The sequence below is a fragment of the Bubalus bubalis genome, chromosome 5, assembly GCF_019923935.1.
Source record: "Bubalus bubalis isolate 160015118507 breed Murrah chromosome 5, NDDB_SH_1, whole genome shotgun sequence".
In the NCBI taxonomy this organism is placed as follows: domain Eukaryota; kingdom Metazoa; phylum Chordata; class Mammalia; order Artiodactyla; family Bovidae; genus Bubalus; species Bubalus bubalis.
In genome coordinates this window covers 43,618,337-43,637,527 of record NC_059161.1, presented here as the reverse complement: position 1 = coordinate 43,637,527, position 19,191 = coordinate 43,618,337, and the positions used below count along the sequence as shown (strand labels likewise).

The following is a 19,191-nucleotide window of genomic DNA, read 5'->3' as shown; positions in this document are numbered from 1 at the left end:
TTAGAAGAAGAGGTAGAGAATTAAGGCTATCCTTTCTAGTTTCCCCATATATTTTGAGTTCTTTTCTATTTATGTTTCACTTGATTGTAGAATTTGCTTACACTCTTGAACCTATGTGCTGCATATGGGCATATGGAGTCTTAATTTTTTTTAAATAACAGTTATTTTTTTATCCTGAGGTTATGAGTTATGCACATTCAGTATAGAAAATTTGTTAACATGCAGAAAAACAGAATAATAAAACAATTATGAATCTGAAATATTTCAGATTTTGGCATAAGACATCCTCATCTTGATTCTGTATATTCCTGCTAGCTTATCTGTGTATTATTCTTTGTATATACATGTTTATATATATATTAAAATTAGAATTATACCATTTGAAACTCTTTTCATTTTAGCTTAAAGTATTGTGGACATTTTATCATTGTTTTACATAATCTCTAACAAATGTTTTAATGATTGCAGATCCTATTCAGTAGATGTACCTCATCCATTAACTGATCCTCAATTACTGGACATATAGGTTGGGTTGTTTTTTTTTTTTTTTAATTTTGCTATTATTTCAGGTTATTTGTTAATAGTTTCTCTACATAGACTATGGCATTTTGAAACTGTTCAAAGCTTTTGGTTGGTAGTACTTAAATATGCTTGCATTTGGAACGGATAGTAATCTTTGTTGGCTGATGTGACTTAATATTGTTAGAAAATATATTACTATTTTCTTTTATAGAAATTCTGAAAATTATTGTGGAAATGTTTTTACCTCATATGAACCACCTGACATTGGAACAGACTTTCTTTTCACAAGTGCTGCCAAAGGTGTAGTACTATTATCTTAATCAATCTACATGTTATCAAGGCTAGTAAAATCTATCCTCAGTTTTAGGCCATTTATTCTTAATTTCTTAATGTATCACATGCTTGAAATACAAATAAAACAGTTAAAAATGATTTCATGTGAGAATATAATGGTGTTAGTGTGATTGTTAGGTGAATAAACAACTTATGTTTTTGGAGATATGGATTTTTTACTAATCAAATTTTTTTTATTTGTAGTTAATTTTAAATACTCTTGTAATTTTTAAAGCTGTTCATTGAAAATTGGGATGGATGATGAAGTTAATTAAGTCTCTTTTTGTATCTTCTCTGTACAGTTTATTAATAATAGTTAAATTTCATTGTCTGGAAAAATGAAGCTAGAATTTATCAAAGCAGCCTTAGAATAAAAATGGCTGGAATATTGGTAAAATCAAGTAAATTAAGAGGAAGCATCAAATTCACCACTGCATTGCTACCTTTTAGATATGTGTGGTATACCTTTTCTCTGAAAAGCAGAGTCATTACTTTTTTTTTTTTTATTATGAGAACTAAAGGTACTTTGCTGACAAAATGAGACATTTTTGTGTGATAACTTATCTCTTATTAGAATGGACTTCTAAGTGTAGCTTTGAAGCAAATAGTTATCAAAACTCCTTTTACTCATTCACTCAGTTCTCTAAAAAGATTCTTAAAATTTGTTCTTGATACCAAAAAAGGTCCAGCTAACCTATGGATGAAAAGGAGATGTTGAGTGTTAACAGGCCTAAGGGAAACAGTATCCTCTTTAATTACAGTGTGTTGTCAACTATGATTATTCTTGTAGTGTAGTGTTTAGGCCACTTGCTTAGATCTTAATTTGGCTAACTTTTCAGACAAAAACACTTAGTTCTGAGGTTGCGTACTGTGTCTCTAATCTAGGAATGGTGTTTTGAGCTGGTCAAAAATGGAAACTGGACAGAAAACAAGTAAATAGGTAATTCAACACAGATTTATTACCACTACCAGAAAATATCCTTTTAATGTTCACATGGATGTTCATTGGTTAAGATCATCATCTTTTATTTATTTAAGTGTAAGAGTAGCACTTTTGTTACAATACCAAAAAGTGAACTTTGAGTGATTTCTTCATGGATATTATTACAGAAATGGAAGACATCAATTTTTGTTGAAGACTTTGTATTTTTCAAAGAGATTATATTGCAGAAACACTATACAAAAAATACTATACACACACACACATTATTAACTTTATTAGGTACAGTTGTTATACTGGACAATATCCTGTGGCTATTAATAATGCAACATCAAGTCAATTTTTTTCTTGAACGGTGTGTCTTTCTTTTCTAGTGACTTCTATTACTGCTGTTTATGACCTGCTTTGTTTTCACAGACTGTGAGATTATTTGATGACATGATGTTTGAGTTAACCAGTCAAGCCAGAGAACTGTCAAGCCAAAATTTAGAAATCCAGAGCACTCTAAGAAATATTTTACAAGTATGTCAAGTATATTAGGAAGAGGGGTGGGGCAGAACTTCAAGAATGTGAGAATTTTTATACTAATATTAGCTGTATAGTCTTTATATCATGGCCCAATGCTAGAATTAAATTTATAGAATTAAAGATAGGAAGATATTGCAAAAGGCATAAATGAATTTTTATACAATTTTGTGCTTAATAAACATCTAAACTTGTATAAGTTTAGACAAGTAATAAACTAGTATAAAACAAATATAATCAAGATATCATGCCCTATCTATAATTCCAAGGCATATGTGTAGAACACCTGCCATATACTTTGATGTGTGGGTTAGTATGCCAACTTCTTTTTTTTAACCAAATGTCTAGCCAGTTTTAATATTTGTAATTCTGATAGACTAAAATTATGTGTAAGGAGGAACAGAGGGTCCGTTTTGTTCATTGCTATATCCCTAGTATACCAGTTCAGTTCAGTTTAGTCGCTCAGTTGTGACTGATGCACAGAAAATATGTTCTGAGTGAAACTTCTTTCCTTATTTCCAGACAATGGTACAGCTATTAGGAGCTCTTACTGGATGTGTTCAGCATGTCTGTACCACTCAGGAATCCATCATTCTAGAAAATATTCATAGTCTTCCCTCCTCAGTCCTACATGTAATCAAAAGTACATTTGTACATTGTAAGGTGAGTAATGGGTCTAAGTACACTTTAAATGGCCTAGAATCCATGAGCAAAGGGCCTGAATTGGTAGTGTTTATGTTTGTTCATGGGAGAAGGCAATGGCACCCCACTCCAGTACTGTTGCCCGGAAAATCCCATGGATGGAGGAGCCTGGTAGGCTGCAGTCCATGGGGTCGCTAAGAGTCAGACACGACTGAGCGACTTCACTTTCACTTTCCAGTTTCATGCATTGGAGAAGGAAATGGCAACCCACTCCAGTGTTCTTGCCTGGAGAATCCCATGGACGGAGAAGCCTGGTAGGCTGCAGTCCATGGGGTTGCACAGAGTCGGACATGACTGAAGCGACTTGGCAGCAGCATGTTTGTTCATAAGCTTACATTTATCCTGTATTATTGCAATGGATTTTTCCACAGAGCAAACAGCATGTATGTAAATATTTGTTTCAAAATAAGTAGTTATAGAGAAATCTTACAAAGGGGGCTCTTGCAGTTTCCTTGTTGTTGTCTTATTCTATTTCCTCTTGGTAAGGAAAGAAGTGATATGGATTCATGTTGAGTCACAGGGATCCTGAAAGTTCTGTCGTGGCATTGGTGACTCAGGTGAATTCCTTAACAATTAGGTGCCTATAAAAGGACCTTGACCTTTATTTAGTCCTGTGGCAGCTTTAAAGCAGAAAAGCTGGCCTAGGATTTGTGGGTCACAGGCAATTTTGATAATGCTGTTTGTTGGATAATGCTGTTGTTGGGTGATAATGCTGTTTGTTGTTACCTAATCCTTCTCTTTGGTGATAGGGTACTAAAATGTCATGCCATGGACCTAATGTTATTAATCTCCTTTTTTGTTCTATATTTGTAAGATCTTAGAAGTCAGAGATTGTATTTTATACATGCCTGCATCTCTCAAAGTACACTATATATGATGAAAGTTCATTAAGCATTTCTTTAATGAATGTGTCATTCAGTAAAAATATTAAATTTATAAGCTCTGATAGAATGAGTTAAAATAAATTTGGCTCCTGAGCATTCTCTGATTTGCTTTTTTCCTCTCATTGTTATTTTTTTGTGATCAGAATAGTGAATCTGTCTATTCTGGGCGTCTACATCTAGTCGCAGACCTTCTGCAGGCTCTTTTTAAGGAAGCCTATTCTCTTCAGAAGCAGCTCATGGAACTGCTGGATATGGTGTGCATGAACCCTTTAATAGATGAGCATGATGATATTTTGAATATGGTAGTAGGTGAGTGAGGAAAACTTACTACTTGGTATGTGATGTATATTGACTATAAACCATGCATCAACTAAATTATTGAACCCAATCATTGTTTCTAATTAACGATTAATGATATTAAATTTATAAAAAAATTTAAATCCTACCCAATAAACTTTTAATCTTTTCAATTTTTAGATTTTGTAATGTTGATATTTGATGCATTAACAGATTTATGTATTTGGTGATTTTCCCTACTTTTTCTTCAATTTAAGTCTGAATTTGGCAATAAGGAGTTCATGATCTGAGCCACAGTCAGCTCCTGGTCTTGTTTTTGCTGACTGTATAGAGGTTCTCCATCTTTGGTTGCAAAGAATATAATCAGTCTGATTTTGATATTGACCATCTGGTGATGTCCGCTGCTTTATTGACTATACCAAAGCCTTTGACTGTGTGGATCACAACAAACTGTGGAAAATTCTTCAAGAGATGGGAATACCAGACAACCTCACCTGCCTCCTGAGAAATCTGTATGCAGGTTAAGAAGCAACAGTTAGAAATGGACATGGAACAATAGACTCATTCCAAATAGGAAAAGGAGTACGTCAAGGCTGTATATTGTCACCCTGCTTATTTAACTTATATGCAGAGTACATGATGTGAAATGCTGGGATGGATGAAGCACAAGCCGGAATCAAGATTGCTGGGAGAAATATCAGTAACCTCAGACATGCAGATGACACCACCCTTATTGCAGACAGTGACGAAGAACTAAAGAGCCTCTTGATGAAAGTGAAAAAGGAGATTGAAAAAGATGGCTTAAAGCTCAACATTCAGAAAACTAAGATCATGGCATCTGGTCCCATCACTTCATGGGAAATAGATGGGGAAAAAATGGAAACAGTGAGAGACTTTATTTTCTTGGGCTCCAAAATCACTGCAGAAGGTGATTGCAGCCATGAAATTAAAAGACGCTTACTCCTTGGAAGGAAAGCTATGATTAACCTAGACAGCATATTAAAAAGCAGAGACATTACTTTCCCAACAAAGGGCCGTCTACTGAAAGCTATGGTTTTTCCAGTAGTCATGTATGGATGTGAGAGTTGGACTATAAAGAAAGCTGAGCACCAAAGAATTGATGCTTTTGAACTGTGGTGTTGGATAAGACTCTCTAGAGTCTCTTGGACTTCAAGGAGATCTAAGCAGTCCATCCTAAAGGAAATCAGTCCTGAATATTCATTGGAAGGACTGATGCTGAAGCTGAAACTCCAATATGCTGGCCACCTGATACGAAGAGCTGACTCATTTGAAAAGACCCTGATGCTGGGAAAGATTGAAGGCGGGAGGAGAAGGGGATGACAGAGGATGAGATGGTTGGATGGCATCACCGACTCAATGGACATGAATTTGAGTAAGCTCCAGGAGTTGGTGATGGACTGTGCTGCAGTCCATGGGGTCGCAAAGAGTCAGAGACGACAGCAACTGAACTGAACTGATATATTTAGTCAATGTTCAAAGTAGGTTGTTTCTGCACAATGATTAGCAAAGAAAGCTGTGCAACCTTGTACCTTCTAAAGCAGTAGCTTTCAGAATTTTTAAGCCATAAATTCGTAGTAAGAAACTTTTCATTCCTTCCTGAAACACATAAATACATATGTATGTGTATGTTTGTGCATGTGTATGTATATACTACATTTATTTATTGTATGTGAAATAATGTACTCTATTATAGTCTATTTCATTTTTAAAAAGTGCTGATTGCTCCTTCATTAATTTCATCACTTGCCAAATGCATCATGACCCAGAGTTTAAGAAACAATACTCCATAAGGGCAAAGTTTGCATTCATAACTTCAGCATAAGGAGAGTAAGTTGGTTTTGTACAGTATTATAAGGTACCTTTTGCTCTGTAAAAACCACCCCAAAATCTATTATATTGAAGCAACTACTAGGGAGTTCCTTGAGGGTCCAGTGGTTAGGACTTGGGGCTCTCATTGCCGGGGCCTGTGTTCAGTTCCTGGTGAGGGACTAAAAATCCTGCAGGCTGAGTGGCACAGCCCAAAAAAAATGAGAAGAAAAATAAAGCAATTACTGTTTCATTTATTCACAGTTCTGAGTTAGTATTTTTAGGCTGGGCTGAGGGGTGGGACAAGATTTCTCTGCTTCACAGGGTGTAACTGGCTCACCTGGGTGTTTGTGGCCATTGACCTTACTCATGAGTGGTTGTGAGCAGAGGGAGGAATAATGTGCTGAGTCAGCCATGTGTACCCCATCATCCAGCAGGTTAGCCTGGGATCAGCTACCTGCTGATAGCTTCAGGGGTTGTCAGAGCAGCAAGAGAGGGCAGGCCCCAGTAGTCAGGCACTTTAAAGTCTTTGCTTGCCTTACGTTTATTTTTGTCCTATTGACCAAAGTAAGTTATATGGCCATGCCTGGGGTCTGTGGATGGAAACTGCCCAATCTCATGGACACAGAAAAGGGGTTTATTGTGCTTACTTTTACAAATTATCTACTACAGGCAGAGTAGAAACCTTAATAAGTACTGTACAAATTTGTTTTGATTCTTCTTTGTTAGGTTTTCTTTCCTTAGGAATATATCATTTTTTATTAGAATATCTGCAGAATATTTCAGTTATAATAGGGCACAAATTTTATTCCACTGAACATTTTTCATTTAGATCATAGAGTAGCTATAAGCATCAAACTTAATTTTCCATATTTTATAAAAACTAAATCAAAAGTGTGACACTGATTATTTTGATGTAATTTTTTAAAACTATATTACTTATTTTAACAAATGTTAAGATCATTCATTAGATATTTTTAAACTCACTCCATATAATATTTCAATGTCCTAAGAGTTCTGTTCTCTTTCCTTGTAGTTATTCATTCATTGTTGGATATCTGCTCTGTTATTTCCAGTATGGACCATGCATTTCATGCCAATACTTGGAAATTTATAATTAAGTAAGTTTTTGGTTTGTTTTTACTTTTTGTAGTACATTTTCTATATCCAAAGTCTTAATTATTTGTAATTTTCTTAGATTGCGTTTAAAACATTTTGTATGGGTTTGTGTAATATTTATTGACACTGCTCTCTGATAATCCGGATATTGTACATGTAACTTCCAAACTAAATCTTACTTCTTTATCCTGCCATCTCTAAAATTAAAAAAAAGTTCTACTCAGTTAGCTAGTACATCTGAAATAATAGGGCATGTGTCTCAACCACTTGCCTGCTGCTGCTGCTAAATCACTTCAGTCGTGTCCCCACAGACTGCAGCCCACCAGGCTCCCCCGTCCCTGGGATTCTCCAGGTAAGAACACTGGAGTGGGCTGCCATTTCCTTCTCTAATGCATGAAAGTGAAAAGTGAAAGTGAAGTTGCTCAGTCGTGTCCGACCTTCAGCAGCCCCATGGACTTCAGCCTACCAGGCTCCTCCGTCCGTGGGATTTTCCAGGCAAGAGCACTGGAGTGGGGTGCCATTGCCTTCTCTGAGCCTACTGCTGCTAGTGTTTAACTATCAACTATCCTTTTTCCAGGCTTAGATAAGTAAATAATTATAATTAGAGCTGAATACAATCCCCTCATTACATGCTTTTGAGTTGTTTAAGTTTAATTCCATTTATAATTTTAACTAGAACATTGTGTGAGGTTGCTAGTGTCCATAGCATTCATCAGATTCTTGAGGGTGGAGGGAGTATAGTTGAGATATAAAAATGGTTAAGAACCTCTACTTTATACATATGCATAAAACATTAAAGATCAGTGTAATACTTTCAGCTCTTGGGTGCTTTTCTTGCACCAGGTTATTACATTGCCAACAAGTAATAAATAGTGCAGTGGTTAAAAGTGTCAACTCACAGCCATGCTGCATATACTTGAATCCTTTCTGAAATCATTTATCCTCTGGAAGTCCTAGGCAAGTTAGTTAACTTCTCTGAGCCTTAGTTTGCTCATCTGAAAATGGAAGTTATAACAAAAGTACCTTCTTTATGGGGGTATAGTGAGGATTAATTGAGTTTATCAGTTTGAAGTGCTTGGAACTCTACAAGGCTAGTGAAGTACTCAGTGAGTTAGTCATACTACCGTCACCATCAGGGCTTCCCAGGTGGTACAGTAGTAAAGAATCTGCCTGCTAATGCAGGAGAGGCAGGTTTGATCCCTGGTCTAGGAAGATCCCCTGGAGAAGGAAATGGCAACCCACCCAAGTATTCTTGCCTGGAGAATCCCACAGATAGAGGAGGCTGGTGGGCTACAGGCCATAGAGTCGCAAAGAGTCAGACACGATTGAGCAACTGAGCACACACGCCATCACCATCAAATATCGTCTACTCTTGCCCACTTCTGATTCATTTTCTATTCTGTATTCAGACTGATCTGCTTCTAAAAATGTCAGTCAAATCATATCACTCTACTGTTTAAAATCCATCCAAGTTAGAGTAGATGTCTGTGTTGTAGCACCCTGAACTTCACCTTAGCATTGTCACAGCTGCTATCAATCAATTATTCTTACATTATTTAATCTTCTCTCTTGTGTTGGACCAGAAATTCCATACAGACAGGGCAGAGATTGTGTCTTTTCATTCACTCCTCTATCTCCAGGCCCTCACAGACTCCAGTGTCTAGTAAGAGTTCAATTAATATTTTATAAGGAGAAATTAAAAATTAGCAACTTAAACTAATATGACAACTTCAGAGGTAAAGTCAGCACGTCTTAATTATGCCATGTCTATTATAAATGATGCATTTTGATTTTTTATATGTTCTATCAAATCATATTTTTATGGTCCTAAGTTACTTGATGTGTTACTTGTGGTGATTATATTTTCTTTTTCTTCATTTAGGCAGAGCCTTAAGCACCAGTCGGTTATAAAGAGTCAGCTGAAACACAAAGATATAATTACTAGCTTGTGTGAAGACATTCTTTTCTCCTTCCATTCTTGTTTACAGTTAGCTGAGCAGATGATACAGTCAGATGCACAGGTAAAAATATGGGCTGACAGCTCCTTCTCCTTTGACAGTTATTACTAAATCTATGGATCTGTTTACCAAAATGGGTTTTAATTTGTTTTGTTTTTCTTTTCAACCTGTGAGATTATTTGTAGCCCAATATTACTTTTCACCCAGAATGTTACATTAGACTCCTGTAACTCCTCTACTTTCATTCTCTCTACAGTCAGTCTGTCCCTGCCTTTTTAAATACTCACTGGTTGGTCAAGGCATTCTCCTCAGAATCCTTTCAGTCTTTTCTACTCTTACACAGAAGTCTAATTCCTTATTGCTATTTTTATTTAAGGTTGTCTTGAAATAGCCACAGTGAACCTTTTCTTCACCAATCCATTGTAACTTGTAGAGAAACAGTATACAGATGTGTGAAAGTGTGTGTATCTGTCAGTCTTCTAAACTTGGTTTATACTTATATATATTTATATTGATTTCAAAAAATTATAGTGTTGAATTGGCATCAGTTTTGTAAAACATTGTTTTCTAAAAATTTGTAATATGCTTATTGGGAATTACAGTTTATTTTTCTATAACTATTATACATAGTCTGTTCTCAGACTAGCTCTTTAAAGTTTAACTCATAATAGTCCTAAATTATAGGACTAACTGTACTCATGACTTAACAGTTATAACTAATAATTTCAGTGTGGTGTTGTTTTTAAGTTGCTAAGTCGTATCCAACGTTTTGTGACACCATGGACTGTAGCACGCCAGGCTCCCCGTCCTTCACTGTCTCCTGGAGTTTGCTCAGCTTCATGTCCACTGAGTTGGTGATGCCATCCAACCATCTCATCCTCTGTCGTCCTCTTTTCCTCCTGCCCTTAATCTTTCCCAGTATCAGGGTCTTTCCCAGTATCAGTGAAGTGACTCTGTGCATCATGTGGCCAAAGTATTGGAGCTTCAGCATCAGTCCTTCCAATGAATATTCAGGGTTGATTTCCTTTAGGGTTGACTAGTTTTATCTCCTTGTTGTCCAATGGACTTTCAGGAGCCTTCTCCAACACCACAGTTCAAAAGCATCACTTCTTCAGTCCTCAGGCTTCTTTATGGTCCAACTCTCACATCCATACATAACTACAGGAGAAACCATAGCTTTGACCATATGGACCTTTGTCAGCAAAGTGATGTCTTTGTTTTTTGATACACTGTCTAGGTTTGTCATAGCTTTCCTTCCAGAGAGCAAACATCTTTTAGTTTCATGGCTGCAGTCACTGTCCACAGTGATTTAGGAACACAATAAAATAAAATAAAATCTATCACTGTTTCCCTATTTGCCATGAAGTGATGGGACTAGCCAGGCTTCAGCAATACGTGAACCGTGAACTTCCAGATGTTCAAGCTGGTTTTAGAAAAGATAGAGAAACCAGAGATCAAATTGCCAACATCTTCTGGATCATCGGAAAAGCAAGAGAGTTCCAGAAAAACATCTATTTCTGCTCTATTGACTATGCCAACCCTTTGACTGTGTGGATCACAATAAACTGTGGAAAATTCTTCAAGAGATGGGAATACCAGACCACCTGACCTGCCTCTTGAGAAGCCTATATGCAGGTCAGGAAGCAACAGTTAGAACTGGACGTGGAACAACTGACTAGTTCCAAATTGGGAAAGGAGTACGTCAAGCCTGTATATTGTCACCCTGCTTATTTAACTTATATGCAAAATACATCATGAGAAACGCTGGGCTGGAAGAAGCACAAACTGGAATCAAGATTACTGGGAGATATATCAATAACCTCAGATATGCAAATGACACCACCCTTATGGCAGAAAGTGAAGAAGAACTAAAGAGCCTTTTGATGAAGGTGAAAGAGGAGAGTGAAAAAAGTTGTCTAAAGGCTCAACATTCAGAAAACTAAGATCATGGCATCCGGTCCCATCACTTCATGGCAAATAGATGGAGAAACAGTGTCAGACTTTATTTTCTTGGGCTCCAAAATCACTGCAGATGGTGATTGCAGCCATGAAATTAAAAGATGCTTACTCCTTGGAAGGAAAGTTATGACCAACCTAGACAGCATATTGAAAAGCAGAGACATTACTTTGTCAACAAAGGTCTGTCCAGTCAAGGCTATGGTTTTTCCAATAGTCATGTATGGACATGAGAGTTGGACTATAAAGAAAGCTGAGTGCCAAAGAATTGATGCTTTTGAACTGTGGTGTTGGAGAAGACTCTTGAGAGTCCCTTGGACTGCAAGGAGATCTAACCAGTCCATCCTAAAGGAGATTAGTCTTGGGTGTTCACTGGAAGGACTGATGTTGAAACTGAAACTCCAATACTTTGGCCACCTGATGCAAAGAGCTGACTTTGAAAAGACCCTGATGGTGGGAAAGATTGAGGGCAGGAGGAAAACGGGACGACAGAGGATGAGATGGTTGGATGGCATCACTGACTCAATGGACATGAGTTTGGGTAAACTCTGGGAGTTGGTGATGGACAGGGAGGCCTGGTATGCTGCAGTTCATGGGGTCGCAAAGAGTTGGACATGACTGAGCGATTGAACTGATGGGACTAGATGCCATGATCTTAGTTTTTTGAATGTTGAGTTTTAAGCCTGCTTTTTCACTTTCCTTTTTCACTTTCATCAAGAGGCTCTTTAGTTCCTCTTTGCCTTCTGCCATTAGAGTGCTGAGGTTGATATCTTTCCTGGCAATCTTGACTCCAACTTGTGATTCATCCAGCCTGGCATTTCACATGGTGTACTCTGCATAGAAGTTAAATTTTCAATGGTAAATGAGTTAAATATTTTTCCATAGGATAACAATAACATCTCTTCCTGTCGTAGACCTGTGAATGGATACAGGAAATTCCTTTGTCTGTTGCTCTTTGCCCAGCAACTGTGGGGGTGGGTATGTGAGGATTCATTCAGTTCCTAAAACTGGTCACAACTTCTAGGGCAGGGATGATCTGGAAAGAGAGATCTAGAGGAGGGTGGGAAGTTTGAAAAGGGCTTCTGGAATTGGTAAGAGGGAGTAAGGAGTAGCTTTAGGAAGAGGCAAACCCTTTCCTTCTTGCTTCTCTTCTTTTTATCTATCCTCCCCTCCCATCCCTTTTTTCCTTTTCTGTCCCCACTTCCTTCATCTACCCTTTCTGATTCCCCTGAACCTTGCTGAAAGGAGAAGGTATTTGCTTAACTATCCTGTGTCAGTGGCAGAAAGGATGCTCCCTTCTCCTCCTTTATCCTGTACATTTATATCCTCCACTGCAGCCTCCTCTTTTCCCAGTTTCTATCTTGCTTATCTTGACTCCACAGATCCCCCAGTTAGTATTTATTCAGAGAGTAAGATTAGACAGATTCCTTGGAGAGGAGTGAGATGGAGAAAGCTGAAGCCACCGTATAGTCTATAGTGGAAGAGGAAAGAGAAGTCCTGAGGGTACCTGATCAGGATGGCTGTTTGTACATAAGGTATATAAGTTCAGTGCATATAAACTCCTTGTATATGAAAATCAGAGAATTGTAAACTTTCCTAACTGTCCAAGTAGGTTTTCATGTTTTTCCTTACTTGTTTTTATTTATTTGGGATTCATAAGAGTAACTAGCACTATTTACTGCTGTCCATTGCCTGAAATGGAGCTTTGAAAAAATCTCTATAGTTTCTCCATTCTTAAGTCTAAATTTTAAATAGCAATGCCCTCTGCTGTTTGCTATTGATATTTATCGAGGAATCAAACTGTTTCATTAAACTCTTCCAAGCAGTTTTTTCACCTTGTTTTTAAAAACATCAGAAGGAAACCACTAGATTTCATAGATAATATGCTGTTTATGGAAGCATATAGATGTATGAGTTTCTGAATTATGTAGTTGAGGCTGCTATATAACAAATGATCACAAATGACTGCAAATCAGGTGGCAGATTTATTCACTCGCAGTTCTAAAGGATAGATCTCTGAACAAGCAGGACGTTGTTCACTTGTAGACTCTGTGGGAGAGTCCGCTGCATCCTCTCGCTTAGTTTCTGGCGTCACTGGCATTCCTGGATTTGTATCTGTACAGCTTCAGTCTCTGCTGCCATCATCACAAGGTATTCTCTCCTTGTCTCTTCACATTATCTTCATAATAAGGACACCAGTCATGTTAGATTAAATGTACATCCTACTCCAGTATGACCTCATCTTAACTGATTACATCTGTAATGTCCCTACTTCCAAATAAAGTCACACCCTGGGGTTTTGGGCATTAGGACTTCAACCTGTCTTTTTAGGAGACACAGTTCAACCCATGACAGCTCCTTTAATGGATGTTTTCTCTCTTAAGTCTTGAACATGTTTTCAAAATGAACTATTATATATAGACTTTGTAACAAGCTTTTTCGTCACCAGTAATTTAGACAGGGAAAATTTATTTGTAAGGCTCTTAGATATAAATTTGTACTATAATTCCTATTTTTACTAATGTAATGCTTATAGAAAGTTACATTCAGAAAAACTCATTTTAAAATCTGTTGCCTATAGTTGGATTTATTGCTCACTACGTTTAGACTTTATCAGTATTTTTCTTTTATCAGTACTTTAAAGAAAGGAAGAATGGCTCAATATTTTGAAACATTAAACACATAGCACACATTTAAAAATAATAATAGGATTATACAAATTGTTTTGCAGCTTGATTTTTTACTGAATCTATCTTGAGGCTTTCTGTATCCCTCAGGGTATATCTACCCAATTCCTTTTAATAGCTTTATGCCACTACCGTTTATGTATATACCTTGGCTTTATTTAACCATTCTCCAGTTAATGGAGAATGGTTCATTTCAATTTTCACGACATAAGAAAGGATACATTGCATACCTACACTGGTATTTCAATAGAATATATTTCCGGAAGTGGAATTGCTACTGGGTCAAGGAGTTTTAATGCTTAAGCTTTTAATAATAATAATAGTAATGCAAAGAGGGTGTTATTTTATGCTCCCATAAATGTTAAAATGCTTATTACTACACTTCCATATCAACACTGGAATATTATCAGTCTTTTAAATCTCTGCTAATCAAATAGTCACCTGTCCTCCAGCTTCAAAAGATATGTAATTAGGTTGTAATTTGGAGGTTTTCGGTATTACTTTATTGGAAATTTTGTAGTTTATTTTCTACAACCTGCCTTCTCATGTCTTCTATCTATTTTCTTTTATAGTTCATTCTTTTATGGTTTTGTAAGATCTTTTTCTTGCAGTCCATGGAGTCACAAAAAGTCAGACATGACTTAGTGACTGAACAACAACAGAGACCTTTTTCTTTTGACCATTTACTGATCCCCATATAGCAAGGGACAGTTACGATATTAAAGTTTGTTTCACTGTCAGATCAATCAAATATCACCTCTTTTGCTGTGTTAGATTATTTTCAGTAATACAGACTAATTTTTTGAAATACCTCTATAATCATTGGATGTGTTTTGTATTGCTTCTAACAATAATTCAGAGAACAATTATTTTCTCATGGAAAATGTTTCTACTCTGTGTTTATTAAGAGAGATTTTTAGAAAATCCTGTCTCATACAGTTTTAGCTAATTTCATGTTCTTTTCATATTTATTATGCTTTCTTATTTTCTTTTTTTGAAACAGGATAATGCAGACTACAGATTATTTCAGAAAACACTCAAATTGTGTCGTTTCTTTGCCAACTCCCTTTTGCACTATACTAAGGTAAAGCTTATTTTTTTTATAATGCATGAATGTGAAATCTACAATACATTGTAAGTTATCCTGTTTTTTAATTCCTGCCAGAAACAATCTCTTGAAGTTATTTTGTCAAGAGTATATTTTGTAGGGTTTTTGGTTTAATATTGTTTCTTAAATATTGAGCATCTGTTATATCGTTTAGGTTGCTACCATCATATTGTTTTATTCAATTTTCTGAAAAATTTATTTTGTAAGTGTAAACAAAATTATTTCTAGAGGCACAGATCAGTTTTTTTTTTAAAGATAATTCAGTTTATCTTTACTGTTGATAAATTATTTCTAAAGTAGGTTGTTAAAGTTTAAATGTTAAAGTTTAAATATTAAAGTTTAAATGTTCAAGCTGTATAATAATTTTAAGACCTGTGTATTTTGGAGTTGTCAGGGTAGCATAGTGATAGTTGAAGATATATGAACAGAATAGGTAAGTTGTCAAGGAAGATTATTTAGAGAGAAGAGCAGGGGATACTTAACAGCAGCCAGTGAAAGAAATAGCATTAATAATGAATGTTAGTAATTAAAAAACTATTGTTCATGTTGAGTTTGTTTTTACCCTTGTCTTCCTCCTTTTTTGACAAAAAGAGAAGGATCTTCAGTGACTATTTATTAGTCAAAATTCCATGACAGATACACTGACTTCTGACACACTTGCCATCCTGGTTAGTGTGCTGAGTTTGTCCTCTGGGCCACAACCACTTACCGTAACTGATTGCTCTGACACTGGGTTCCCTGCAGTTTGCAGGGTATGTATTTTAGTGGCAGGGGTACATGTTAGGTAGGTCCTGGCTCCAGTAGTACTTTTGGGTAGTTACCCATCTGATATTTGCTGATATGTAGGAGGTAAAATGTGCCTAATTATACTGAAGAAGCTAAAAGTTGATCAGTTCTATGAAGACCTAGAAGACGTCGTAGAACTAACACCAAAAAAAAGATGTCCTCTTCATTGTAAGGGATTGGAATGCTAAAGTAGAAAGTTAAGAGATACTTGGGGTAACAGGCAAGTTTGGCCTTGGAGTGCAAATGAAGCAGGGCAAAGGCTAACAGAATTATGCCAAGAGAATGCACTGGTCATAGCAAACACTCTTTTTCAACAGCACAAGAGGCAACTTTACACACGGACATCACCAAATGACCAATACTGAAATCCGATTGATAACGTTCTTTGTAGCCAAAGATGGAGAAGCTGTATACAGTCAGCAAAAACAAGACCTGGAGCTGCCTGTGGCTCAGATCACCAGCTCCTCATAGCAAAATTCAGGCCTAAACTAAAGAAAGTGGGGGAAACCACTGGGCCAGTCAGGTATGACTTAAATCAAATCCCCTATGAATATACAGTGGAGGTGACAAATAGATTCAGGGGATCAGATCTAGTAAAAAGAGTGCCTGAAGAACTATGGACAGAAGTCTGTAATATTATACAGGAGGCAGTGAACAAAACCATCCCAAAGAAAAAACAATGCAAGAAGGCAATATGTTTGTCTAAGGATGCTTTACAAATAGCTGAGGAAAGAAGAGAAGCAAAAAGCAAAGGTGAAAGGGAAAGGTACACCCATCTAACTGTAGAATTCTGGAAAATAGCAAGGGGAGACCTGAAGGACTTCTTCAATGGACAGTGCAAAGAAGTAGAGGAAAACAGCAGAAAGGGTAAGACTAGAGATCTCTTCAAGAAAATTGGAAATATCAAAGGAACATGTTGTCCAAAGATGGGCACAATAAAGGATGGAAACGGTAAAGACCTATTAGAAGCAGAAGAGATCAAGAAGAGACTGAAAGAATACACAGTAGAACTGTACAGAAAAGACCTTAATGACCTGGATAACCATGACAGTGTAGTCTCTTACTCAGAGCCAGACATTCTGGAGCGTGAAGTCAAGTGGGCCTTAGGAAGCACTGCTGCCATTAAAGCTAGTAGAAAGATGGAATTCCAGCAGAGCTATTTAAAATCCTAAAAGATGATGCTATTAAAGTGCTGCACTCAGTATGTCAGCAGATTTGAAAAACCCAGCAGTGGCCACAGGACTGGAAAAGGTCAGTTCTCATCTCAGTTCCCAAGAAGGGCAGAAGTAAAGAATGTTCAAACCACTGGACAATTGCACTCATCTCCCATGCTAATAAGGTTATGCTCAAAATCCTCCAAGTTAGGCTTCGATGTTATGTGAACCGAGAACTTCCAGATGTTCAGGCTGGGTTTAGAAAAGGCAGAGGAACCAGAGATCAAATTGCCAACATTCGCTGAGTCATAGAGAAAGCAAGGGAATTCCAGAGAAACATCTACCTCTGTTTCATTGACTACATTAAAGTCTTTGACTGTGGATCATAACAAACTAGAAAACTCTTAAAGAGATGGGAATACCAGACCATTTTACCTGTCTCCTGAGAAACCTTTTTGTGGGTCAAAAAGCAACAGTTAGAACCTTGTATGGAACAACTGACTGGTTCAGTATTGAGAAAGGAGTACGACAGTGCTGTTTATTGTCACCCTGTTTGTCTAACTTATGTGCAGAGCACATCATGTGAAATGCTGGGTGGGATGAGTTACAAGCTGGAATCAAGCTTGCTGGGAGAGATAGCAACAACCTCAGCTTTGCAGATGGTACCATTCTAATGGCAGAAAGCAAAGAGGAACTAAAGAGCCTCTTGATGCCAGTGAAGGAGGAGAATGAAAAAGCCAGCTTAAAACTAAATATTAAAAAAACTAAGATCATGTCATCTGGCCCCATCACTTCATGGCAAATAGAAGGGGAAAAGGTGGAAGCAGTGACGTATTTCCTCTTCTTGGGCTCTAAAATCACTGTGGATGGTGACTGCAGGCATGAAATTAGAAGACGATGGCTTCTTGGCAGAAAAGCTATGACAAACCTACACAGTGTGTTAAAAGCAAAGATAACATTTTGCTGACAAAGGTCCGTATAGTCAAACCTATGGTCTTTCCAAAGAGATGGAGCCAAACCAAAAACAACACCCAGTTACTTTGCCAACAAAGGTCCGTCTAGTCAAGGCTGTGGTTTTTCCAGTAGTCACGTATGGATGTGAGAGTTGGACTCTAAAGAAAGCTGAGTGCCCAAGAATTGATGCTTTTGAACTGTGGTGTTGGAGAAGACTCTTGAGAGTCCCTTGGACTGCAAGGAGATCCAACCAGTCCATCCTAAAGGAAATCAGTCCTGAGTGTTCATTGAAGGAATGATGTTGAAACTGAAACTCCAATTCTTTGGCCACCTGATGTGAAGAACTGACTCATTTGAAAAGACCCTGATGGTGGGAAAGATTGAAGGTGGGAGAAGGGGAGGATGATATGGTTGGATGGCATCACCGACTCAATGAACATGAGTTTGGGTAAACTCCAGGAGTTGGTGATGGACAGGGAGGCCTGGTGTGCTGCAGTCTGTGGGGTCGCAAAGAGTCGGACACGACTGAGCAGCAGAACTGAACTGATGGTCTTTCTAGTAGTCATGTACAGATGTGAGAGCAGGACAATAAAGAAGGCAGAATGCCGAAGAATTGACGCTTTCAAATTGTGACGCTGGAGAAGATTCTTGAGAGTTCCTTGGAAAGCAAGAGACCAAACTTAAAGGAAATCAACCCTGAATATTCACTGGAAGTACTGATGTAGCTTCACGCTGAGGCTCCAATACTTTGGCCACCTGATGCAAACAGCTGACTCATTGGAAAATACATTGATGCTGGGAAGGATTAAAGGCAGAAGGAGAAGAGGGCAACAGAGGATGAGATTGGTGGCATCACCAATCCAATGGACATGATCTTCAGTAAACTCTGGGAAGTGGTGTGGGACAGGGAAGCCTGGTGTGCTGCAGTTGATGGGGTCACAAACAGTTGGACATGACTTGGGAACTGAACAACAACAACATACCCTTTTAAAATTAGTTCTTTTCTTACAGGGGAATTTTTAAAATAATTATCAGTTTGTTTTCTATATCCTATGATAACAATTAAAATTATTTCTTTGACATTCTAAGATATAGCATAGTCATAATGGATAAAGCTGTCAGAGCTGTACTTGAATCCCAACCTTACTCTTTTTTTGCCATGTGACTCAGTTTATTTGATACGTTAGCTTCAGCCTTTCTAGTCTATAAAATCGGGACAATAATATGTCATTCAGTTCAGTCCAGTCACTCGTGTCCGACTCTTTGTGACCCCATGAATTGCAGCACCCCAGGCCTCCCTGTCCATCACCATTTCCCGGAGCTCACTCAAACTCACGTCCATCGAGTCGGTGATGCCATCCAGCCATCTCATCCTCTGTCGTCCCCTTCTCCTCCTGCCCCCAATCCCTCCCAGCATCAGAGTCTTTTCCAATGAGTCA

At 37.5% G+C, this 19,191-nt stretch overlaps 1 protein-coding gene across 9 annotated transcripts in view; it reads left to right on the top strand.

Moving 5' to 3' along the window:
* C5H1orf112 (chromosome 5 C1orf112 homolog) overlaps window positions 1–19,191 on the top strand; it is a 50,624-nt gene that overhangs the window by 6,564 nt on the left and 24,869 nt on the right. For 4 of the 9 annotated variants that reach the window (XM_044943039.1, XM_006073103.3, XM_025285966.2 and 1 more), the window contains exons 3-9: window positions 734–822; window positions 2,213–2,317; window positions 2,843–2,983; window positions 4,050–4,215; window positions 7,067–7,151; window positions 9,032–9,170; window positions 14,754–14,834. In XM_044943039.1, the coding sequence (XP_044798974.1) occupies window positions 734–822; window positions 2,213–2,317; window positions 2,843–2,983; window positions 4,050–4,215; window positions 7,067–7,151; window positions 9,032–9,170; window positions 14,754–14,834 (806 nt within the window). Of the gene's footprint in view, window positions 1–468; window positions 527–733; window positions 823–1,772; window positions 1,796–2,212; window positions 2,318–2,842; window positions 2,984–4,049; window positions 4,216–7,066; window positions 7,152–9,031; window positions 9,171–14,753; window positions 14,835–19,191 lie in introns of those variants that run through there. The other 5 variants (XM_006073107.3, XM_044943040.1, XM_025285969.2 and 2 more) reach the window with 5 other exon arrangements.